At 33.9% G+C, this 26,096-nt stretch overlaps 1 protein-coding gene and 1 long non-coding RNA gene across 3 annotated transcripts; one reads left to right on the forward strand and one right to left on the reverse strand.

The window, feature by feature from the left end:
* Positions 1-483: 483 nt before the first annotated feature.
* On the reverse strand, positions 484-25,384 carry LOC132755598 (KH domain-containing, RNA-binding, signal transduction-associated protein 2-like). Of its 2 annotated transcripts, XR_009629231.1 has the most exons (10): positions 25,196-25,384; positions 23,763-23,881; positions 23,045-23,161; positions 22,475-22,618; positions 20,269-20,441; positions 12,497-12,848; positions 11,444-11,544; positions 11,050-11,105; positions 4,070-4,321; positions 484-714 (listed from the first exon to the last, which is right to left on the reverse strand). XR_009629231.1 is itself a non-coding variant. In XM_060746485.1 (9 exons), the coding sequence occupies exons 1-9, from the start codon at positions 25,302-25,304 to the stop codon at positions 4,152-4,154; spliced, it is 1,341 nt and encodes a 446-aa protein (XP_060602468.1). In that variant the 5' UTR covers positions 25,305-25,384; the 3' UTR covers positions 3,505-4,151. The 2 variants fall into 2 exon arrangements, 1 of the variants encoding a protein (XP_060602468.1); XM_060746485.1 differs by lacking the exon at positions 484-714 and having other exon boundaries at positions 3,505-4,321.
* LOC132755601 (uncharacterized) lies at positions 13,592-16,793 on the forward strand. Its single transcript, XR_009629232.1, has 2 exons — positions 13,592-14,073; positions 16,656-16,793. It is a non-coding gene; the product is annotated as an uncharacterized LOC132755601 (long non-coding RNA).
* Positions 25,385-26,096: the final 712 nt, after the last annotated feature.

Consider the following 26,096-nt stretch of genomic DNA (forward strand, 5'->3'; position numbering starts at 1 on the left):
ATCCAGTCAGCAGTTTGACCTGTAAAAGCCACACAACTTGGCACAAGCTTAATGCGGACAGACAGATGGCGAAGGCAAGAACAGTATGTCTCCCAAAAATTTTGCGAGACATAATTATAACACTTGTTTTAACTTAATACAGATTAACGCAGGCTTTTTAAGCTCAGTCAGCTATATTTTGATAAGAATCTGAGAAAATGGACTGCAACTTATTACCCATCAAACGGTTACGGTGACCACGACAATCAAAACAGACACAACAGGTTCTGAAAGTGCATTCACATACAAGTGTCAATGGTATACGTTTGTTATAGACCATAATAATTACGAGAGCACAATGCATTTCTCAAATGAGATCAGATGATTAAGTTATGCTGCAGCTTATATATGGGACGGATTATATCTTCACTACCTCTTTGGCCAAGGATAATAACTAATACACACAGTTCGGTACCAATTAGTAATATACATTCAACAAATATAAAACTTTCAACATTTTATTATCTTCCCCACATGAAACACACTGTTCACTTGAATTTCTACTGTTCTTAAATAATTTTTCCTTAGGTTTATAACAACTCTGACTGGAATATTGATATCCTATCCTCTCAACATGTTCTATCAGTAACAATCTGTTGTTGGGCTAGTATAGTCCCATCTTCACAAGCATGACTTGTTTCCAGGTTGGCAACAATCCAACCGTTCCTCTCCAGCCTACAAAACAGTGTAAAAATGTTTAAATCAAATCATAATAATATTCAATGAAAAATTCATTACTTGTATCTCAATAATTGTTCATTTGTACTTTGTATTTTAATGGATTAAATTCTGCGAAAAGTGTTTATTAAATAATCATGATTTAGCTTTCAAAACTTTAAAAGCCAATTTATATTTTTTTGGTTTTCTATTTTAGAAACAATGTTTAGAACAGATAGGGACTGAAACGTTGAAATTATATCATTATAGGCAATGTTTCAGAAAACAACTTTTATTTTTCAGCATAAATGTATTTTTGATACAAGTTTACTTAGCTCACTTTTGTTTTTTCCATAGATATTTATCAATTTTAAATTTTTGAAATCAAATGTAAGTACTAAGTAGATACAAACAAAAATTCCTTTTTTTTGCGATGTCACAAGCATTTATTTTATTTTTTTTCTTCAAAATTATGTTATTGTCATTTAAGCAGACAAAGTTAAGAATTTTACAGAAACGCTTTAATAGGACAAGAAATGACTCCTGTCTTTTACCTTTGAAACATTGTCAGAAAAGTTACACCATTAAATTCATTGATACATTATGATTACATAAGTACATGAGGTTTTTTTTTTCATTTTCATCCTGTAACAATTGTCAAAAAAAAGTCGCATCAGCATTAAATTCACGAAGACAATTCAACATTTAGGTTTTACTTGGGAAATTTTTCTACTTTACCTTCATTGGCTCCAGATAAAAATTAATGTTGCTGATTTCTTGTTATTTACTCTGCTCATTTTAATCCTTTAATATGCTGATGACTTGTGTCTCCTTTTCCTGCTTTATCTATTTACATTTATTGAATAACAAATTGACATGATTTTACTGGGCTGTGACACTGTTTAAACTTATTGGTTAGCAAAGTTTGATAAAATACCTTTTATATATTGTTACTAATCCAAGAAGAAACCCTTGAACTTTTGTTGCTATCTTGAAGTGATTATTAAAAGTGAAAATTGTTTAAAGTTGTTTTTTTTCTTTTGTGAGAATAACTTGTCCATGAATTTGACAAAAGCCTGTTAATTTGAAATAAATGTGTTGAAAAGTCTTAATTCTGATGATCATATAAACAATTGTGCAAATATTCTGAGGTGTAATGATATCTTGATAGATGAAATTGGGGAGCGTAAAATTTTTTGACAAGCTATTTTAAGCATGTCCACTATGTTCATGTCACAGCCCTTTTGTAAAATAAAAACAAGTTTATTTACAGCTTGCAATACAAGTTTCAATAATAGAAGGTATCTAAATTGAGGCATATTATGTAACTGCTCTTGTTTCCATGTATTTTCACAAATGATTTCACTTTACTCCAGTAACCAGTACAAATATAATGTTGGTTAGATCTTCCTTAAATTCACATTAATGTAACTTTAAGTTACAGCAGTGCAAGGTTTGTAACTTTGCTATAAATGACCCATTTGACGGGCTGGTTCTTGTCTTGGATTGCCATTTTATATGCTGGGTCTATATAATGGTTAATATGATCCAGACCACAGAAAACCAATAAATATTTTTCTTTTCATGCTCATAAACTTAAAATATTGTTTATCGGACAATTGTCCAATGAAAAACAGAAACAAAATGTACAAGAATTAGATGTACAAGATCAATAATAAACAGTAATATTAGAAAACAATGACTTGGAAACTAAAATGTTCAAGTGGTCTCGATTGAAATTAAAACAAAAGCAACCTTGTGTATTTTGAGTTTAAATTGTAAGTGCTCAGGCAAGTACATTTGTGTACATGAAAGGGAGTATTTTTGACCTGCTGAACTGGAAACCTCTAGAATAACAAGGAAAGGCAACCACTCAAGAAACATTGTAGTCAAGAGAGCTTCTGAAATTTTGTTAATTTTTCTCTAAATACCCAGACATGAAATGGTTCAGTATCCTCTCTTAGTTTCTTGCATAAAGATGAACTTGAACAATTGATACTATTCTAGAGAAAAGTTTGATAACATATTTAGTTTAATATAAATATATCATCAGTTAACAATGTCAACAATCGTTATTTTGTTGCACAACATCATTTATCATTCATGTATCTACCGACCCATTCAATTAATTTTGCCACTTCCATCATTGTTTTAAACAGAAATCAGTTAAATATATGAATCACATGTTAAAATTTAACAGCATCATATTTGTACAAACATTATTTCCATGTATTTATAACAACTACCAGTGTTTATTTGGTGTTATTGAATTCTCCACTTCAATGTATAGATTTTATAAAGTTTAATTATCAATATATTTGACTCCAGAGGCAAAGAAATAAATCAAAGAAAAATTTACTCTTGCTTAGGGTCATGTTTCATTACATAATTACAGGCCTTCTAGTTTAAACAAATTGAAAAATGTAAATTCAATTTCTTTTAAGCAACTCTTTCATCCATAATTACAAATCTTTGATGACATGTAGCATGCACTCATTATTTCTAATGCAAAAAAAAATTATATTCTTTTACATGCACAACTTGATATTTATGCAATATTTAAAGATTTGTTTCAACATTTTATATATTAGTAGATTTTCCTTATTCATGCAGTTACTAGTAGGCCTGCTTTTTTTTATTTTCAACATATCATTGAGAGATGTGCAAGACATAAAAATACATAAAATTGTTATTTTTAAATAAATACATCTTATAAGATGTTTTACTTATTATTTCTTTGAACATTTATTTGCTTGAAATCTGAAATAAAACTAAAATAAACACAGTTGATTAATTACAAGTAATAAGTTTCAGGAGTTTTATGCTTTATTGAAATGAGAATACAAAAAATGACGACAATATTACAACTGAACATGTATTACAATATATATGAAATGAATTTGGCATATTAATTAGTGAGTGTATTTATTGTTTTAGTTATTTAACTTCCTTTATATGCTTCTCTTTGTTTAACCAACTAAAACAGTTGAATATTTTATAAGTTTAGTTACAGAAGTAGTTTCTATTATTACTTTTTTTTTAAAGTTTTGTTTGGCATTAATTATGCAATACTTTAGTCTGTTATCACAAAAAGCAGTTATTTACAAATTTATAAAACACTGTTTTAAAAAAATTAACCTTGACACACCTATATTACAACCTAAAAGCTTTTCTGATTTAAAAACCACTAAGAACATTTATATAGGACATGATTTTAAGTTTGTTTTTGTTTGTTGTACTTTTGCAGGTGTAAAAGTCAAATTATATTACACGTTTTAAGATTTCCTTCCCTGATTTAGAGTAATGAACTAAAATTGTAAAACTGAAATCTTAAGTTGGCAGCAAATCTACGCAAAAAAGCGTAAACATGTACCTCCATGTTCGCAGACTCGCTTGTATAGGTTCAACATACAACAACATTAAGAATAGATGTCTATTGGTGATTTAAGATGTCTTCAGTAACTGCTGTAGCGACTTGGTGCAACACCTGGTCGTGCTGTTGTATCATATGGATGTGTTCTGGCACCGCGTGCACCTCTTGAGGCTATTGGTGGTGGGGCTTTCATAGCACGACTGTCATAACCAGATGTATGTGGTGGTGGTCTTGATTGTATCCGTGAGGTATCTGAAAACAGCGGATATCCTTAAACTGACAATGAACAATTCCAACATGAAATAGAGCAAGGTTTATCCATTCAAACAATTTACTACAAGATCGATGTAAAACAAATGTCGCAAATAATCAATACTTGCAAATCAAGCTGTTGTTTTTTATTTTAAAAAGGGAAACATACGAGATACACATTCCCCTTACGTTTATTTTTCTTTTCAAATTATTTCTCATAAGGTTTTGACTTACATTAAGTTGACAACATAGTCAATTACCACTAAAAAATCTAAACTAAGATTTATACATTCATGATTTATTTTTTGGGGGAAAAAAAAGTCTGTCAAGAAACTTGAATGTTTTTATATATTTTAAGCCGGTACCTATACAATTTTTATCTGCTTCAAAATCAATCATCTGACCTTGATAATTAAGGTCAATTTTAAAAATGACAACAATTTAAAATTATACCATTTTTGTTCAAAATCAAGTATTTACAAAGGCATTTTTTTTCTTTCAAAAAAAAGTTATAATTATATTCTATCAAGATCAAAGACTTTTAATGACATCATCATCAATCACTTAAGATGTGAGCATACAAAATTTGGTGGAAATAGAAATTAATCATTGGACAAAGATAGAAATATATGATTTTTTTTTTAATTGTAGGTAATAGTTGATCAGGGGAATTAAGGCCCCTGAATACTTACTAAGAGCTGTCACTTGACTATTCTCAGTGCTTTGAAATAAGAAAAGGGGATTAACTTCATGAACAAGGGTGCCATAGTCACAAAATACGCCCGTTTACGAAAGCTTTAGATGGAGATGGGGGCATTATGGATAAGTGTTATCTAGCAAGCAAGTTTTTATTCTTGGCACTGTGTTGTTAAATAAACCTTAAAACAAATCAGTAGGGAAGATATGCACAGGATGTGTGACCTTGACCTTGGTCGCAGGGACCTGAATTTAATGCACGGCACTCAGCCTCACAATGATGAACATTTGTGCCAAATTATATTGAAATCCCTCTATGCATGGAGAAGTTTTGCTCCAGACAAGCATTTTTCTATGAGCTCTAACTGTGACCTTCACCTTTGACCTAGAGACTTGGTTCATGTGCAGGGCACTACATCTCATGGTGGTGAACAATTCTATAAAGTAACATTAAAATTCCTCCATGCATGTAGAAAATATGCTCCGGACAACATCTGGATATTTAATCATCTCCAGTGACCTTGACCTTGCAAATATTAACCTAAATTAAATGTGTCACATCTGTAGTCATGATAGTTACCATTTGTGCTACAATCCATCAATAAATGATGACTAAATGGTCCCTATACACATCTTCAAATTTTTATCTGAACTTTGACCTCTATGTGTAACCTTGACTTTGGTCGCAGGGATCTGAATTTTGCGTGCGACACTCAGCCTCACAATGGTGAACATTTGTGCCAAGTTATATTGAAATCCCCCTATGAATGTAGAAGTTTTGCTCTGGACAAGTGTTTTTCAATGAGCTTTAAGTGTGACTTTGACCTGGAGACCTGGATCATGCATGGAGCAATACATATCATGGTGGTGAACATTTCCATAAAGTATTATAAAAATTCTTCCATACATGTAGGAGATATGCTCCAGACAAAATCTGGATATTTTACCATCTTTAGTGACCTTGCATATATTGACCTAAAGTACATGTGTCACAGCCGTAGTCATGATAATGACCATTTGTGTTACAATCCCTCAATAAATGATGATTAAATCGTCCCTATACACATCTTCATACTTTTATCTAAACTTTGACCTCTATGTGTGACCTTGACCTTGGCTGCAGGGACCTGAATTTTGTGCGCGACACTCCGCCTCACAATGGTGAACATTTGTGCCAAGTTATATTGAAATCCCTCTATGCATGTGGAAGTTTTGCTCCGGACAAGCGTTTTTCAATGAGCTCTAAGTGTCACCTTGACCTTTGACCTAGAGACCTAGTTCATGTGCGTGATATGGCTTCTCATAATGGTGAACATTTCTATGAAATTTCATTAAAATCCCTCCATGCGTGTAGGAGATATGCTCCGGACAAAATCTGGATATTTCATCATCTTTAGTGACCTTGACCTTGTATATATGGACCTAAATTATATGTATCACAGCCATAGTTTTGATAATGACCATTTGTGTTACAATCCCTCAATAAATGATGACTAAATGGTCCATATACACATCTTCATATTTTTATCTGAACTTTGACCTCTATGTGTGACCTTGGCCGCAAGGACCTGAATCTTGCGCGCGACACTCCGCCTCACAATGGTGAACATTTGTGCCAAGTAATATTGAAATCCCTCTATACATGTGGAAGTTTTGCTCCGGACAAGCATTTTTCAATGAGCTCTAAGTGCAGGGTTTTACGGGACGCAGAATTTTGCGTCCCTATACGCATAAATTTTGACATGTACGCATATAAGTTATCCACTTGCGTCCAAGTGTACGCACAAAAATAATCCTAGACAATAGATATTATTGTTTCTGGCCCGACATGATTTTATCTCTTTCTTCTCGAAGCTCACAAAATTCCATTTAAATCTAATACAGCGAGCAGAAAATGCTTGCATTGTTTATTTCGGAAGTTAACATAATTGAAATCTACTGCGCATGCTATTTGCAAGTGCCCGCTGCAGAAACTGATGACGTTTATCGTGCAAGCTACAGTAACTGATGACGTTTACCGTAAAATCTATTTTAGGTAGCTGTTTTTGGTTTTTCTGTTGCTATATTTAGACGGACTATTTATAACAAGCAATTACTATTGGTTAGCGTATCCAATGTCGATGCGAATGTATTTTGTACATGAACGGCGATAATAAAAAAGGCAGTGCTTTTTGCAAACTTATTTTCATAGTGTTATAGAAAGTAAGTCACTGGGTATGTTATTATCGTTGGTGTTATAAATATAATGGTTTCGGCGAACTTAACTTTGACAGGGACATCAAGTATGTCCCAGCTTATGAGGAGGTGCAAAAGCGGTTTCGTCAGCCTTTTGTTATATGATATTTTTAAAAACGCAACATATTTAGCTGACTGGTCTGTAAAGTTATATATTGTGTGTTTACTAGTTCAGCTAAAATATTTACAAATAGATCAGTACAAATTTTCAGTCTGTTGGTGTAATCACCTTATCAATAACACAAGTCCATAGCTTTCATACTTGAGGAGAAATGACCAGGACAAAAATAAAGTAAGAAAATCAACAAAGGGCAATTACTCAAAAATAAGAAATGCAGAGTATCAGTTCTTATGCACTGCACTTCTTTTTAATGAGATCTATCATCCTATGAAGTTTCAAGTCCATAACTTTTATACTTTCGGAGAAATGGCCTGGACAAAAATTAAGTATGAAAATTAACAAAGGGCCATAACTCAAAAATTAAGAAATGCAAAGTACCGATTCTTGTGCACTGCACTTCTTAATAATGAGATCTATCATCCTATGAAGTTTCAAGTCCATAGCATTTATACTTAAGGAGAAATGGCCCGGACAAAATTAAACAAGAGCTGTCCGTAAGACAGCGCGCTCGACTTTTTTATTGCTTGCCAATAAAAAAAGTTTTTGCAGTAAAAGGCAATACAAGAATCTCTGTATTTTTAAAGTGAACTAGTTGTTTGATACCCTTGAATATTACAGCAATGTTTATATGACATAATTTATGGTAAAGTGAACAAGTGGATAGGAATGAATTTTTTTAGATTTTTTAAGTTTTTTAGTGCTTGCCTATAATACAAAACATTGACAGTTAAGGGCCATAATTCAAATAAAATCTTTGACAGAATTACCTTCTCCTGGACATGTTTGGGAATCATGATTGTAAACAAGTATTCCAACTTTCAAATTAATATCTCAAACAGTTCAGTCAAAAAGTGGACTGGTACTAAAAACTTAACCAAGATTCTAAGTCGATAAAAGGCCTTAATTTTTAAAACAAATCCTTGACAGAGTTACCTTCTCTTGCGTACAGATGGGGGTAATGATGTGAAATAGCATTAAAAGTTTCAAAGCAATATCTCAAAGGGTTAAGGCAATAAGTGGATTTTACCCATATTCAATGTATTTTCTAAGTCAAAAAGGGGCATAATTCTGTCAAAAACCTTGACAGAGTTATGTCCTCTTGTCTGTTGATGAAGGTCGTGATGGTAAACAAGTATGGTCAGTTTCAAAGCAATACCTCCAATGGTTTTGAAATAAAGTGAGGTGGTACAAAAAACTTAACCAAGCTCAATACACTTTCTAAGTCAAAAAAGGGCCATAATTCTGTCAAAAACCTTGACAGAGTTATGTACTCTTGTCTGTAGATGGAGGTTATGATGGTGAACAAGTATGGTAAGTTTCAAAGCCATACTTGTAATACTTCTGAAATAAAGTGGGGTGGTACGAAAAACTTAACCAAGGTGTGACGCCAACGCCGACGCCGGGGCGAGTAGGATAGCTCCCCTTTTCATAGAAAAGTCGAGCTAAAAATGAAAATAAACAAAGGGCAATAACTCAAAAAATAAGAAATGCAGAGTACCAGTTCTTGTGCACTGCACTTCTTCTTAATGAGACCTATCATCCTATGAAGTTTCAAGTCAATGGCTTTTATACATTAGGAGAAATGGCCCGGACAAAAATAAAGTATGAAAATTAACAAAGGGCAATAACTCAAAAATTAGGAAGTGCAGAGTACTGGTTCTTGTGCACTGCATTTCTTCTTAATGAGATCTATCATCCTATGAAGTTTCAAGTCTATAGCTTTTTTAGTTGAAGAGAAATGGCCCGGACAAAATTAAAGTATGAAAATTAACAAAGGGCAATAACTAAAAAAATAAGAACTGCAGAGTACCGGTCCTTGTGCACTGCACTTCGGGTTATTGAAAGAAGCATGCATACCAAGTTTGAAGTCAATCAGACTTATAGTGACTGAGTTCTGCTCCGGACAAGCTTTAGCGGACGCCGACGCCGACAACGACAACGACGCCGACACAGACGCCGCCGACAAAAGTAACCCCTATATGTCACCTTTTCAAGGCGACACAAAAATATGCTACTAAAACTTGACATTCCAGCCACTCAAAGACTTATAAGCCTTGGAAATAGCACAAAGGGCTACTAAAGGGCTATAAAAAAACCTAGTGATAAAAGATATTGAAATCATATACTTTCAGTCTGTTGGTGTAATCACCTTATCAATAACAAAATATGCTACTAAAACTTGACATTCCAGCCACTCAAAGACTTATAAGCCTTGGAAATAGCATAAAGGGCTACTAAAGGGCTATAAAAAAACCTAGTGATAAAAGTTATTGAAATCATATACTTTCAGTCTGTTGGTGTAATCACCTTATCAATAACAAAATATGCTACTAAAACTTGACATTCCAGCCACTCAAAGACTTATAAGCCTTGGAAATAGCACAAAGGGCTACTAAAGGGCTATAAAAAAACCTAGTGATAAAAGATATTGAAATCATATACTTTCAGTCTGTTGGTGTAATCACCTTATCAATAACAAAATATGCTACTAAAACTTGACATTCCAGCCACTCAAAGACTTATAAGCCTTGGAAATAGCACAAAGGGCTACTAAAGGGCTATAAAAAAACCTAGTGATAAAAGATATTGAAATCATATACTTCTTATGAAAACAGTACAATATACATGCATATCTCTTACAGGGTAAATAAATGATTTTAAGCAAAATAGAGTGGTCTTCATAGTCTTTTATAGTGAAAATAATTTTGAACCCCTAAAATTCAGGCCTGGACCCCTACTTTTCTAGGCTGTGCATCCACTGGACCCCTAAAATTTCAAAGAGATGTAAAACCCTGTAAGTGTGACCTTGACCTTTGACCTAGAGACCTGGTTCATATGCGCGACACTGCTCCTCATAGTGGTGAACATTTCTATGAAGTTTCATTAAAATCCCTCCATACATGTAGGAGATATGCTCCGGACAAAATTGGACGCCGCCCGCCCGGGGCGTTCCCATAATACGTCCCGTTTTTCAAACGGGCGTATAAAAAGGTAACTCAAGAGTAAGGGCCCTACGGTTTCACGTTTAAACGGATTTGTTTCCATTTTCATTTGTAAACGTTTACGATATTTTTTACCGTTTAATTGAAATGACAATATTGCCTTACAATATATCTTAATCATTGCCTGTTCTCACGGATTTTATCAATTCTAATTGGTTTATTCCAAAGTAAAAACGGAAAATGGGTGTTTACAACCTTCCACACAGCATTACCGTACAATACTCGCTCGTGTCATAATATATTTTTGGTAAAGTTGATTTTCCTTTGATACTTGCAGAAAATGTGTGCCGACACAATGAGCCCTTAACATTATTTATTTGTACATGTATCAAAAATAGAAAGTATGTGATCATTTGGCGACCTTAATACATGGTGTAGTATAGTGCATAGAAGTATTGCCGTTTAAACGGTATTGTTTCAGTTCTTAGCAATTGTGTAAACATTTACAAAAATTGTAAATGTGGGAGCCTTACTCAACAGTTATGGGACCAGTATGTAAGATATTCAGAGAACAATGATGCAAGTTTCCAACCCATTTCCATATTGCACCTAAAAGCTTAACCAAAGTGTGATGCTGTGGTGAGTAAAATAGGTCTGACATCATATTTTTTCAATAGTACAGCTAAAAATAAACAAATTCTAAAGACATAACATTTTACTTGTTCTAGGCTTACCATATTCATCTGTGTATGATTGAGCTCCATGTCCATAATCAAAGTATTGGGTATCTCTGAAATTTATTAAAACAGGTATTTACATAAAAGATTATGTAATAAGAAAACAATTTTCATCATATATAGTGCAAATATCTAATGAAAAATTTGAAGGTAGAAGAAAAACATAAAGCAGCAAGAACAGTCAGTATGACAGAGCACTGAACGTTTGTTAGTGCTTCACAGTAAGACAAGAGCTTGGATAGTGCAGGAAATAACAATGAGGAAGACTTCATTCCATAAAAAAAGTAATGAAAAGATGAAGTATCTTTCAAAAAAATCTCTCTTGAAGACCTCTGACATTCCGTTTATAATAATTTAATGATGTATAAAAAGTACAATTAACTATGCTTACCCTGCAGCAGAAACTGGTTCCTGGTATTGCTCTTCAGCGTATGGGTCTCTCCTGGTGTAGGCATCATCATAGCTCTCTTGTGCAGTATATGACTGGGCATACTGAAATAATAGACATAAAGAACATCTTACAAACATGATGTCTGCCCCCTTGCATTGCTATAAAGAGCATCAATTCAGTAGTCCTTCAGATTAGAGATGTGAAGATCTTCAATGAACATTAAGGCAATAGGCAGTATTTTCTGGGTGATTTATATTTTTTCTTGTGTAGATTATCTTAATTTATGTCTGTACTACCAATATATGACACAGAACTTCCAAGATAAGATAAAGGACGTCAACAAACTTTTTTTGCTCCTCAACAATATTCATTATAATGCACAAGACATGGTCAATTATTTTTTTCCCCACTCAACTTACACTTCAATAATAGTAATTACAAAGTCAAAATTATGTGCATAAAATATCATATTCTTAATATCAGTGTTTTTTCCCCCTTATATAACTGATACTGGAAAATGGCACCATTCCCAATAGAAAATAGACAGCAAATTTCCCAATTCATATCTGATAAATTCCATAAATAACACTGAAAATTTCCTCAAAAATCGGCGAATTTAAAGGTAAACAAAAACAGTCATGTCATTGATAAGTGATATACGATAAAAACCAAGTATAATCACATGAGTGATATTCATACCCAGTTCATTTCATACTTTTAGTGTTTCACACCTAAACATCATTTTACAATTGTTATGATTATCAATTTTTTTCCCACCTCAAGTAGCAAAATAATTATTAAAGTTAATAATACATGGTTTTAAAGTGTATATTATGCATAATTTTCATGTCTCCCTATATAAAGAAATTCCCAATGAATATTTATAATTTTGCATCTTATTTAAATTTCCAATTTGAGTCAAACCGATGGTTTTTTCCCAATCTGTCTGGTACCGGCGGTCCGGCACCATTCCCAAAGCAAGGGTAAAAACACTAAATATGCTTTGGACTTAATCATTGACAACTATAGAAATAGTTTAATGAAATAACTCACTGGATCTTGACTGTAAGCAGATTCTGTGCCATAATCATCATAGTCTGATAAAGCAGGTGGTGCCCTTGATAATGATACTGGTGGTGGCATAGCTCGCCCCCTGTTGGAAGCAGGAGCCCCTCTGCTTGGTGGTGCTGCCCCTCTCCCAACTGGTGCTCCTCTAGCAGGGGGTGCCCCTCTTGGTGCAGGAGCACCTCGCATAGTTGGAACACCACGGGGAGGGGGAACACCACGAGGAGCTGGCGCCCCACGTTGGGGAGGTGCCCCTCTTTGAGATGGGGCACCTCTTGGTGCTAGACCTCCTCTTGGTGGTGGGGTCCCTCTTCCAACTGGTGGAGCTGAACCTCCTCCCCTATAATAAGAGAGCAAATTAAAATCATAAAATCTGAAAAAATGCAAGGTAAGTTTATGATAAAAGGGTTGGAGTAGCAAAAGTTTAATCAAAATAAAGTCCATGCATTTCGGTCTCTAAAAAGATAATTCTAATTTTCTACATAAAATCAATGCCCTGGACATAACTAAAGCTCACATGAACACTATATGCACACAAGCTTAAACTTGTAATAATGTTGCAATGATTGGAGACTGAAAATGACAATACATATCACCATCAGCACTATGATCTTGCCTTATTCTCTGAACATATCTATAGTATACAAACATGGGACAGAACTGCAAAACGCAGCATGTTTCCAAGTTTACTTCTGGAATATCTCCAGTATACATTATCATAGTAGTTCAGCGGGAATATATTCATGAATGACACCCCAAAAAAAGTTGAAAACTATACAACATTTTTTGGCAATGTTAAGCACTCAATCTTATTACTTTTACATTAATATTTTTCATTACAATTATGTTCACTGTTAAGTGTTGTGATATAATATTAATTATAACATCTAAATTTATTCCAAATAATTGCTTTTAAGGTACTTTTAGAACAACGTCGGAATGCAATTTGAACAAATATTGTACATGATTTATTTACTTTGACAATCAAGTTGCAACAATACCTCTCTGGTAACAGGGCAAATTTAAAACCTGCCATTTGATAACAACTATCTATATTATTGTCTTGTAAAAATACATAACAGGGCTCGACATTAATGGTTGTCCGACTGCCCGGGACAACCAAAAGTTTGGTCAGGGCAAGTGAATTTCAAAAGAACTTGTCCGACAGGGCAAGTGAAAAAAATCATAAGTAAACATATAAAATTCCAATATTATGACCAATAATCCTTGCAAATTACAATGTCAATCTTAATTAGACTTAATTAGAACGGATCACATTTGTGGAGACGATAAATAACGAACCTCACAGCAGGGGCAATTGTACATGTACACAGGCTATCCAGTTGTCTGATGAATATGTCAAAACTTGATTAACATTATTAATTATGTCAACACCTCTTCTTATTAAAGGTGTTCAAACCCTGTTAAAGTTCAAATCACAGCCTTGAACTTTGTTTAATTTAGCCGTCTAAACATTTGCCGATTTCTGGCTGTTTATTTTTGCTGTTAAAATCTAAAATTTATCGTATATCCTCAAAGAAAAAACGTTTCTCCTGTAGATAATTGTAACAAGAGGGCCATGATGGCCCTAAGGTCGCTCACCTGTATATAGGCCCCCAACGTTGCAGGGCCAATTTAACCCAAGGGCTTTTATTTGCACAAACTCGGTAGACACCCATAAGAAGATATTTCATGCTAAACATCTAAGCTCTAGCTCATTGGGCTTTTTGAAAGAAGATTCTTTTAAAGTTCTTACTATACACATATAGTTAAAAACAATGACACCCCTGGGGCAGGGCCAGTTTTGACCCCAGGGCTTTTATTTGAACAAACTTTGTAGACACTTACTAGAAGATGTTTCATGCTTAATATCTAAACTCTAGCTATTTGGGTTTTTTCAAAGAAGATTTTTAAGTTCTTGCTATACACATATAAAGAAAATCAATGACCCCTGGGGCGGTGCCAATTTTGACCCCAGGGCTTTTATTTGAACAAACTTGGTAGACACCCATTAGAACATGTTTGATGCTAAATATCTTAGCCATAGCTCTTTGAGTTTTTTTAAAGAAGATTTCTTAAGTTTTTAATATATGCATATAGGGAAAATCAATGATCCCCCGGGGCGGGGCCAATTTCGACCCCAGGGCTTTTATTTGAACAAACTTGGTAGACACTTATTAAAACATGTTTCATGCTAAATATCTTAGCTTTAACACTTTTAGTTCTTTAAAAGAAGATTTTTTAAGTTTTTACTATATGCATATAGGGAAAATCAATGACGCCCTGGGGTGGGGCCAATTTTGACCCCAGGGCTTTTATTTGAACAAACTTGGTAGACACCTATTAGAACATGTTTGATGCTCAATATCTTAGCCAAGCTCTTTCAGAGTTCTTTAAAATAAGATTTTTTAAGTTTTTACAATATGCATATAGGGAAAATCAATGACCCCCCGGGGCGGGGCTAATTTTGACCCCAGGGCTTTTATTTGAACAAACTTGGTAGACACCTATTAGAACATGTTTGATGCTCAATATCTTAGCCATAGCTCTTTGTGTTCTTTAAAAGAAGATTTTTTAAGTTTTTACTATATGCATATAGGGAAAATCAATGACCCCCCGGGGCGGGGCTAATTTTGACCCCAGGGCTTTTATTTGAACAAACTTGGTAGACACCCATTAGAACAGGTTTCATGCTAAATATCTTAGCTGTAGCTCTTTTGGTTCTTTAAAAGAAGATTTCTTAAGTTTTTACTATATGCATATAGGAAAAATCAATGACCCCCGGGGCGGGGCCAATTTTGACCCCAGGGCTTTTATTTGAACAAACTTGGTAGACACTTATTAGAACATGTTTCATGCTAAAAATCTTAGCTCTAGCTCTTTTGGTTCTTTAAAAGAAGATTTTTAAGTTTTTACTAAATGCATATTGGGAAAATCAATGACCCCCCGGGGCAGGGCCAATTTTGACCCCAGGGCTTTCATTTGAAGAAACTTGGTAGACACCCATTAGAACATGTTTAATGCTAAATATCTTAGCTCTAGCTCTTTTGGTTCTTTAAAAGAAGATTTTTTAAGTTTTTACTTTATGTATATAGGGAAAATCAATGACCCCCCGGGGCGGGGCCAATTTTGACCCCAGGGCTTTTATTTGAACAAACTTGGTAGACACTCACTAGAAGATGTTTCATGCCAAATATCTAAGCTCTAGCTCTCATGGTTTTTTAAAAGAAGATTTTTTAAGTTTTTACTATATGTATATTGGGAAAATCAATGACCCCCCGGGGCGGGGCCAATTTTGACCCAAAGGCTTTTATTTGAACAAACTTGGTAGACACTTATTAGAACATGTTTCATGCTAAATATCTTAGCTTTAACTCTTTTGGTTCTTTAAAAGAAGATTTTTTAAGTTTTTACTATATGCATATAGGGAAAATCAATGACCCCCCTGGGGCGGGGCCAATTTTGACCCCAGGGCTTTTATTTAAACAAACTTGGTAGACACCTATTAGAACATGTTTGATGCTAAATATCTTAGCCATAGCTCTTTGAGATCTTTAAAAGAAGATTTTTTAAGTTTTTACTATATGCATATAGGGAAAATCAATGACCCCCCTGGGGCCGGGCCAATTTAGACCCCAGGGCTTTTATTTGAACAAACTTGGTAGACACCCATTAGAACATGTTTCATGCTAAATATCTCAGCTCTAGCTCTTTTGGTTCTTTAAAAGAACATTTTTTAAGTTTTTACTATATGTATATAGGGAAAATCAATGACCCCCCGGGGCGGGGCCAATTTTGACCCCAGGGCTTTTATTTGAACAAACTTGGTAGACACTCACTAGAAGATGTTTCATGCCAAATATCTAAGCTCTAGCTCTTATGGTTTTTTAAAAGAAGATATTTAAAGTTTTTTCTTTCGGTTGCCATGGCAACCAGAGTTCTGCATGGAATTAAATTCTTTGAACAATTTTTAAAGGTGACCACCAAAGGAACATTCCTGTGAAGTTTGGATGAAATTGGCTTAGTGGTTTATGAGGAGATGTCATTTAAAGTAAAAGTTTACGGACGGACGGACGGCGGGACGACGGACGGACGCCGGACGAAAAGCGATCACAAAAGCTCACCCTGTCACTTTGTGACAGGTGAGCTAAAAATAATAACAATTCATCTGCAAATGTGATACAGAGACATATCCACAAGGAAAAAAGATGTAAATTTAGAAACAAAATCGGTAAATGAAATTGTCACATATTTTCGCGACTTAAGATGTGGTAAACACAAACAAGAGGGCCATGATGGCCCTGAGGTCGCTCACCTGTATATAGGCCCCCCCCCCTTTAAAAGAAGATTTTTAAGTTTTTACTACACACATATAGTTAAAAACAATGACACCCCTGGGGCAGGGCCAGTTTTGACCCCTGGGCTTTTATTTGAACAAACTTTGTAGATATTTACTTAAATATGTTTCATGTATAATATCTAAACTCAAGCTATTTGGGTTTTTTCAAAGAAGATTTTTAAGTTTTTGCTATACACATATAAGGAAAATCAATGACCCCCGGGGCAGGGCCAGTTTTGACCCCAGGGCTTTTATTTGAACATACTTGGTAGACACCCATTAGAACATGTTTCATGCTAAATATCTTAGCTCTAGCTTTTGAGTTCTTTAAAAGAAGATTTTTTAAGTTTTTACTATATGCATATAGGGAAAATCAATGACCCCCTGGGGCGGGGCCAATTTCGACCCCAGGGCTTTATTTTAACAAACTTGGTAGACACTCATTAGAAGATGTTTCATGCTAAATATCTTAGCTCTAGCTCTTTGGGTTCTTTAAAAGAAGATTTTTTAAGTTTTTACTATATGCATATAGGGAAAATCTATGACCCCCTGGGACGGGGCCAATTTTGACCCCAGGGCTTTTATTTGAACAAACTTGGTAGACATTCACTAGAAAATGTTTCATGCCAAATATCTAAGCTCTAGCTCTTACGGTTCTTTAAAAGAAGATTTTTAAGTTTTTACTATATGCATATAGGGAAAATCAATGACCCCCGGGGCGGGCCAAATTTTGATCCCAGGGCTTTTATTTGAAACAAACTTGGTAGACACTCACTAGAAGATATTTCATCATGTCAAATTTATCTTAGCTCTAGCTCTTTGGGGTTCTTTAAAAGAAGATTTTTTAAGTTTTTACTATAATGCATATAGGGAAAATCTATGACCCCTGGGGCAGGGCCAATTGACCTCAGGGCTTTTATTTGAACAAACTTGGTAGACACTCATTAGAAGATGTTCATGCTAAAATATCTTAGCTCTAGCTCTTTGGGTTCTTAAAAGAAGATTTTTTAAGTTTTTACTATATGCATATAGGGAAAATCAATGACCCCCTGGGGCTGGAACCAATTTTGACCCCAGGGCTTTTATTTGAACAAACTTGGTAGACACTCATTAGAAGATGTTTCATGCCAAATATCTAAAGCTCTAGCTCTTAAGTTCGTTTACAAAAGAAGATATTTTAAAGATTTTTCTTTCGGTTGCGCATGGCAACAGAGTTCTGCATGAAATGGAAATTCTTTGAACAATCTTGATAGAGAGCTTCATACAAAGAGTATTCCTGCCAAAGTTTCATTAACACTGGCCTTGCGGTATCATAGAAGATGTCCTTAGAATATTTAAAATGTGGACGGACGACAGACGACGGACGCCATTTGGTTGGCCATCCTAAAAGCTCACCTGCACTTTGTGCAAGGTGAGCTAAAAAACCACACAAAGTTTCTGTCCACAACTTTATAAAAATTCTTTTATGAAGAAAGTACTATATTTAAGTGATTTTTATATATCAAATGCACAAAACTTGGATTTTTTGTCAGAATAACCATGTTTTTTTTTACTTTTTTTCTTCTTCAAAAATACATATAACTTAATTACTGAAAACATTTTAAAATCTTATTTAGCCCCTTATAACCTTCCTTCTATTTCCAACCAATTTTAGTGAAAATATGAGTATGATTTTGTCACAAAATGTCTTAATTTCTTAAAATAAATATGAGTATGATTTTGTCACAAAATGTCTTAATTTCTTAAAATATAATGAAACCCAAGCATGACTAGAGAATAAATAAACCCCATTTTCAAAGATTGCCAACACTTTTTTCTCAAAACTTACTAATAAATGTAGGGTTGTTTTCAACACTTTACCAGTTTAAGTAAGGGCAAGCAAGCTTTGGGTCAGGGCAAGTAATATTCAAAAGTACTTGCCCGACAGGACAGCCAAATAAAAAAGTTAATGTCAAGGCCTGCATAACCCTTTTAGTTCAAACCCACTAGTCAGGTTTGTATTGTAACTTTAAGCTTGAAACCCTAACTAAAACCGTATGAGCTGAATAGGTATTTTCTAAAAACATATTGAAATTTGTATCATTTTAAATCATAAACAGACAACAGTGCATTTGTAACCTGAGCTAGAAAAAGAACTTGTATAATTGCGATATAAAATTATGTTGGATTAAAATCTAAAATGTGTTGCAATGATTGGAGACTGAAAATGACAATACATATCACCATCAGCACTATGATCTTGCCTTATTCTCTGAACATATCTATAGTATACAAACATGGGACAGAACTGCAAAACACAGCATGTTTCCAAGTTTACTTCTGGAATATCTCCAGTATACATTATTATAAATGTTCAGTGGGAATATATTCATGAATGACACCCCAAAAACAATACAACATTTTTCAGCAATGTTAAGCACTCAATTTTATTACATTAATATCTTTAATTACAATTATGTTCATTCAGGACATTGTTAAGTTTTATGATATAATATTTGAATCTTATTCCAATAAGGTTCTTATAGAAGAGCACAGAAATGGAATTTTGACAAATATTGCGAATGATTTATTTTCTTTAACAAGCAAGTTGCAACAATACCTCTCAAGTAACATGGCAAATTAAGAAACCTGCCATTTGATAATAAATGAGCCGCGTCATGACAAAACCAACATAATGGGTTTGCGACCAGCATTGATCCAGTCCAGCCTGCGCTTTCGCGCAGTCTGATCAGGATCCATGCTGTTCGCTTACAAACCCTATAACAAGTAGAGAAACTGATAGTGAACAGCATGGATCCTGATCAAACTGCGCGGATGCGCAGACTGGTCTGGATCCATGCTTGTCACAAACCCATTATGTTTGTTTTGTCGTGACGCGGCTCAAATATCTTTATCATTCTCTTGTAAAAATACATAAACCTTTCGGTTCAAACCCGTGAAGTTTAAAACCCTAACTTAAACTGTACGAGCTGAACAGGCATTTTCTAAAAATATTTTGAAGTACCATTTTAAATCATAAACTGACAAACGGTTCATTTGTATTCTGAGCAATAAAAAAAAGAACTTGTATAATTGCAAGATAAAATAATGATGGATTATTTAATATCTAAAATGTGTTGCAATGATTGGAGACTGAAAATGACAATACATATCACCATCAGCACTATGATCTTGCCTTATTCTCTGAACATATCTATAGTATACAAACATGGGACAGAACTGCAAAACGCAGCATGTTTCCAAGTTTACTTCTGAAATATCTCCAGTATACATTATTATAAATGTTCAGTGGGAATATATTTCAGGTAAATGTTTAAAATTGTGCTGACAATCTGCATTGTTTTTTTATTTGATCATAAACTGATAAAGCCTTTTGAAATTACAATATTATAAATCAGTACTTAAAACATTTTTATCTTACCTGCCAGGTGGCATTCCACCTCTACCTCCAGGAGTATTCAAGATGCCTCCCCTTCCCCCTGGAGCCCCTCTAGGACCAGGGCCACCACGTCCAGCATGGCCCTCACCATTGAAAAAGCCTCTCTCATCCATCTGGGCAGCCATCATACCCTGCAAAGCCTGTGGATCAGCATCCTACATAACAATACGACACATATAATATTCACTGACAACATTACTAGACAAATAGCCAGGTGTGTATGTGTATTAAATACTATATAATAATTTCAAATTTAATACATTATTTTAAGAAAATGCAGATATAAATCAGGGCTCATCCTGGGGGGAAATTTTAGGGAGAAGTGACTTCCTCGCGAAAATTAGGGAGAAGGGAAACAACCCAATGTGTATGCATTAACATGCATGGCTATACATCCTTTAAATATAATATAAACTCAATTAACATCACTTATAATATTTCTCCAGTTTATTAATTTATAGTAGATTAATTAATAGTAGTATTAATTAAAAGTAGATTAATTAGTAGTAGAAATGGCATCTAAATGTTTTTGAGCTGCAAATATGAATATAAAAAAATATTTTTGATATCTATTGAACAGCTATTTATAAGCTTTCTCAAAATATGTGTACATGTATATATTTTCATGTACATTTGTTGATAATGATGTGTAAGGAAAGATGTGATGATAAAATCAAATTCATATTTTTTCTTTCCTCACTTTTCTTAGAAGATGAAGTCACCTTGTATTTTGATTAATAAAATCTGTTCTATTCTGTTCTGGTAACAGAAATTTCTTTGAACGTCCTGAATGTTGTAATGTCAGATTTATATGCATATAATTATGCTTATAAAACAATTTTCAAACATCAAAGAATATGTAAAATATGTACTGCAAACATTTGTGCACATTATATTTGATCACTAAAATTACATACATTCATTTCTTATTGAAAAATTTGACTGAGAAATTGTAGAAAATTAATTTCTAATTACCTCCCTTTATTTTCATGAAAATGTTAAATTCGGTAATATCTTTAAAAATAATGCTTTTTAAAATTTACAAAATTGATAAATCTTAATCTGAGCGTCATATTTACGACATTAAAACAAATATGTATATTGAAACAATAAGAACTCTTCTTCTTGACAAATTTTGTTGTTATATACGTTACATGATATACGACCGATATGTAGTTTAGCCGGGATGTCTTGCCCACGTGCGTAAACTGTGTCAAATTTGGCATTTCTAAAAACAGAACAATGCCAAACACCCCCACTGTCTACAACATACCAATCGCAAGATTTTTGCGAAATGGTTTTCTTAAATATCAGAATCAGTAACTTTCTTTTAGTTTTACTGCTAGGTTTGGGCATTTCGCCCTGTAGCCATGACGTGAGCGACATAACAATTTTACAGTAAAAATTTGATGTTAACAGACTGAAATCATTCAAAACTATGATTAAGTTTTTAATCCGGTCGCTGATCATTAATGAAATTGATTATTTTTAATTGACTAACAGTTTTGTGATAGCCGTGAAAAATCCATTGCACATCGCCTTTACTCGGGTTAAAAACCCACCATCGAAGTGCATCGTGTATATCAATTAGGGAAGATTGCACGTGTTTAGATAATCGGGGAAAAAACAATGTATAATTATCTAAACTCGCAAACTATCGCACAATTATACCGTTTCGGGCCGATGCTCTCATTATTTACTGTTTAGAGTAGGCGGTCTATCGCTTCGCTTACAGGTAGAAGGGAAGTATAAAGCGACGCTCTGATTGGATAATGATAATTAGCGGTCGTCATATGGGCGGATACAATCTCTGTTCTTTACATCGCTAAGTAATTACTATTTGGAATTAAGATTTTATCGGCGATGTTGACTTCTCTTTGATCAATCGGAAGAGCGAAATTGGAATATACACGGCGAAGTTTTCGCCTGAATCGCCCTTCCGGATGAGCCCTGTAAATTAGTCTGGTATTAGTTATGTCATAATTTATGCATTTGTCTTCAAAAGTGCCCAGTAAATGACCGAATATGATCGCATTACAACTCCGCAAGTTCTTAATTAAAAATTCATTAATTACACAAATGACATTTCATTAAATTTCAGCTATATTGCATACATTTCTTCAAAAAGTTGTATACAATTTTAAATCATGCATGTTTTAAAACATTACAGGTTTCATTTATTTCTTACTGGGTTCATAAATTCTTTCAATTTGGTAATGGCGTTTGCAAGTCTTCCATAGGCATCAACTGTCTCAGCAAAACACTCCACCATTAAATGTAACTCTTCATTCAAATGTGCATACTTGCCGCCTTCTTTTCTAAGCTCTTCTTCCTAAGAGTAAGAATAAAATTGAAACAGTTATAGAGATTAGGTATTTTCACTATTTTGTATGGAAGTCAAAATACAACTTTTTTTTACATTTCACTGCTTTTATCAGGAAAAATTTCACTTTCAGTGCAGTTTTATGCAAAATATGCTAAAACCATATCTATATGATATTTCAATGTCATAAAACTGATGTTTTTCCTTTTTAAAAAATGCAATATGTTTTAAGGCATAAACACCCTATCTAATAATGTATGTGAATACTAAGATGACATACCTTTTCATTACATTTTCAACATCTAGTAATGGACCATTATGATATATGTACTTGAACTTACTAAATTCTTTGTCACACAGTCACCTGAACTTCTTAAAATGATTCTAAATCAGGTAGTTAGGAGTCCTAAAAACAAACTTTAAAATATATTTTACCTTAACTTTATCTCTCATTGATCCTTTGCCAAGAATAGACAGCTTGCACCCTGTTTCTTGTTGGAGCTGTTTAAGGGTACTTCCTTTTGGTCCTAGCAACTTTCCAGAAAAGTTCACCTATAGAAGTTAGATGTAACAAACTATTATATCTGATGACTGCTAGCATATCTTAACAAAAAAATGCCGGTCATCCTTGTAAAATTATTATAATTTATGCCATTTGCGATATCTATTTCAAATTGTTGAATTTGGTGGCGCAAACTAAAATTGACACAGATGGAACCCTCACTGCTCAGGGATTTTTTCCAGGATTTTGGGAACATGACCCATACCCATGGAATTGGGAATTTCAGCAGTATTTTGTTAAAAATTGGGAAAAAATGCATGACTGAAATTTTGCAGTGATTAAATGGATGTAAACAATTACTGTCTATGATGGCATTTTCAAAGATTTAAGCACTATTACAGTGATGAAGTCCTTATTTGCAAAGATTTTAGAATTTTTAATCAATATTTTTATTTTGTAACTTTCAATTGGGAATTTTTTCCTGTGGATTGAGAAAATAATATTGGGAATATGACCCAATATTGGCTATAAAATTAGCCAAAAAAATCCCTGCTGTCTTCACATCTACAAAAACAAATGACAACATTTTCTAAGATATGATTACTATACTATTAATTGTTAATTGAATGACTTAAATTTTATTGCTTTTACCTTTGGGAATTCTTTGACTGGAATCCTTATCTTTACAGCATTGCTGTGAGGCTTGTCATGATGAAGCTCAACCATAGGTACATTTTTGTACTTGTCTCCAGATTCAACTCTCTTAGTTTCTAGAATAAAGAAAATGCTTATGTTCATTAACCCTTATCAATGAATTTGGTGATAAAATAAGATATATGCAATGTTGCAACTAGCCTGTGCGATTGCATGATTTGTGCATATTTTTTGAAAATCGTGAATTATAATGAAGTCAATATGGCGTCAGACGATATTTTCAAATTAATTCAGTTAATCTTCATCCTATCTTAAACCCTTTTGCTGTTTGTTTTTAGTCACGATAATGACTAGAATATGTACTAAATCGCATGTAGCACCCGGCCATTCGTCTGTTTCGAACGAATTCTTCAAATTTTCATTGGTTCTTGCTCACGGCGATATGAAATGAAAGGTCTCGATACACCGGTTTTATCATGTGACCAGAGTTTCCAAAATGTCTTTGCCAAAGCAGATTTCTGCACCGATTTGAACAATTTGTTCGAAACAGACGAATGAAGAGCGCTTCATGACTATTTGCGCAGGTAGGTAATAGAAAAATTATGTTGCGATATTGTTTGCATGAGTTTATTTTTAAATTGTACCTTCCCCTTTTAAAATTGATATTTTACCCGTAGAATTTGGTGTTGCGACATCACGTAAGCAATTTTGTGACAGAAATTAACGGTTTGGAATAAATTTCTTAAAGTGGACTAAGGGAATCAGAATAGAGTTGGTGTTTATCAATTGTGGATTGAATAAGCTATGCAACGCAGTATAGTTTGTGGAAATTCTTTATTTAACAACTCTTTAATTAGAGGAATTTCTCAGGAAAATCTCGCATGAATCTGTGGGTGATCGAAAATTCTCTATTTACCGAGTGATGCCACTTGTCTATATTTATATACATATTATAAGGTTTAAGGTTATGACTTAAATCTCATTTTAAGGTCACCATCAAGCAGCATATAACAGCCAAACACTGTGTGAGCCCCCTGTGGATGCAATACTGTACATGGAAGGAATAAATTTCTTCCCAATATTTACAAAACACTAACCAACACACAAGTTTTTATGCTGAAGTACAATTTTTCAAGTCTTATATTTAACTTTTCTTCATCTTGGGTAATTGACTTATTCTGATCTGAATTTTGTTGTAGATCTAGACTCCACTTCTGGCGAGTGGAAGTGGGGACAGGAACCCCTAAATATCAAGTACATTATCATATTATTGTCGTTTATCTTCAGCGTCCGCTACATCAACGTGTTCCAAGTTATAGAAGCAAGAACTGGGAGATGAAATCAATCATTCTCATCAAATGTTAGGACAAATTTTATATGGTCCGGGTTTGTACGGCGTGGTTGCATGCAAATTTTACAGTGAAACATACCTTCTGTAAGAAGACGTGTGGCGTGTACAAAATCATTATTATCAATCTTCGATAGCTCAATTTTTAATTCAGAAACATAAGGAGACTGGCTTGTATCAGTGGAGTCCATGATTTGATGATTTCTATGCCGTTGTCGACTCTTTGTTCACAGGTTCCGTGGTTCAAAATGGTGTCACGCTAAAGTGGGTACTACTTTCTTAAGGTCATCGATTAATAAAGTTAAAAAGATAGCATGAGATATCAAAATGATATATAGATGATTTGAAAACATAATCATATTATCCAAAATTAAAGTAATTTTATTCTATATAAAAACTATAAGTGAAATAAAGCCTAGCTAATAAGGAACTATTTTATCACAATGAATCACTAAAATTACTACACATTCAAATTCCGTTTACAATCGCATCTCCTCGGCTCTTTCCGTTAAACTTCGGATAATAAGGCGGCTGACGGAAAGGGACGAAAGTTGCGCTGGTGTTTAATCGAACAAGAGCAATTAAAAAAGATTTTTCTAAACTATAACATCTTCTTAATGTACATTGATCTGTATGATTGGGATGTTTTAAATACAGAAATTCAGAACTGCTGGGAAAATAGAACGCTGCAATGGACAGAAAGCTGTCTGCTAATAGCCAAAATTTATATAAAATTATCTTAGAAAGGAGTCAAATTATGCTTAAAACCATGTCATTGGTTTTTTTACTAAGCTGAAAATGTCTGTATATGTTTGACAGACACTGGCTACCTATAGATTCATTCAATATGTGCCCACTGATGTCAAACTTATTTTCTGAATTAAACTGGATGCAAATAATTATAAAAAGGCCATACAAAATAAAAGGCGATTTTAGCATACAATTAAGTCCCTTAACAATCTCCTCCCTGAGATAAATAATAA

Source organism: Ruditapes philippinarum, unplaced genomic scaffold (assembly GCF_026571515.1).
Source record: "Ruditapes philippinarum isolate M1 unplaced genomic scaffold, ASM2657151v2 ctg728_1_1_1_1, whole genome shotgun sequence".
Classification (NCBI taxonomy): domain Eukaryota; kingdom Metazoa; phylum Mollusca; class Bivalvia; order Venerida; family Veneridae; genus Ruditapes; species Ruditapes philippinarum.

Excerpts from the sequence above, each read along its gene's own strand:
- LOC132755598 (XM_060746485.1), bottom strand. The coding sequence starts at position 25,304 with ATGGACTCCACTGATACAAGCCAGTCTCCTTATGTTTCTGAATTAAAA. Across the intron at positions 23,162-23,762 it reads CAGTCAAAGAATTCCCAAAG|GTGAACTTTTCTGGAAAGTT; the intron begins GTAAAAGCAATA and ends TAACTTCTATAG. Across the intron at positions 20,442-22,474 it reads TGAAAGAATTTATGAACCCA|GATGCTGATCCACAGGCTTT; the intron begins GTAAGAAATAAA and ends ATTGTTATGTAG.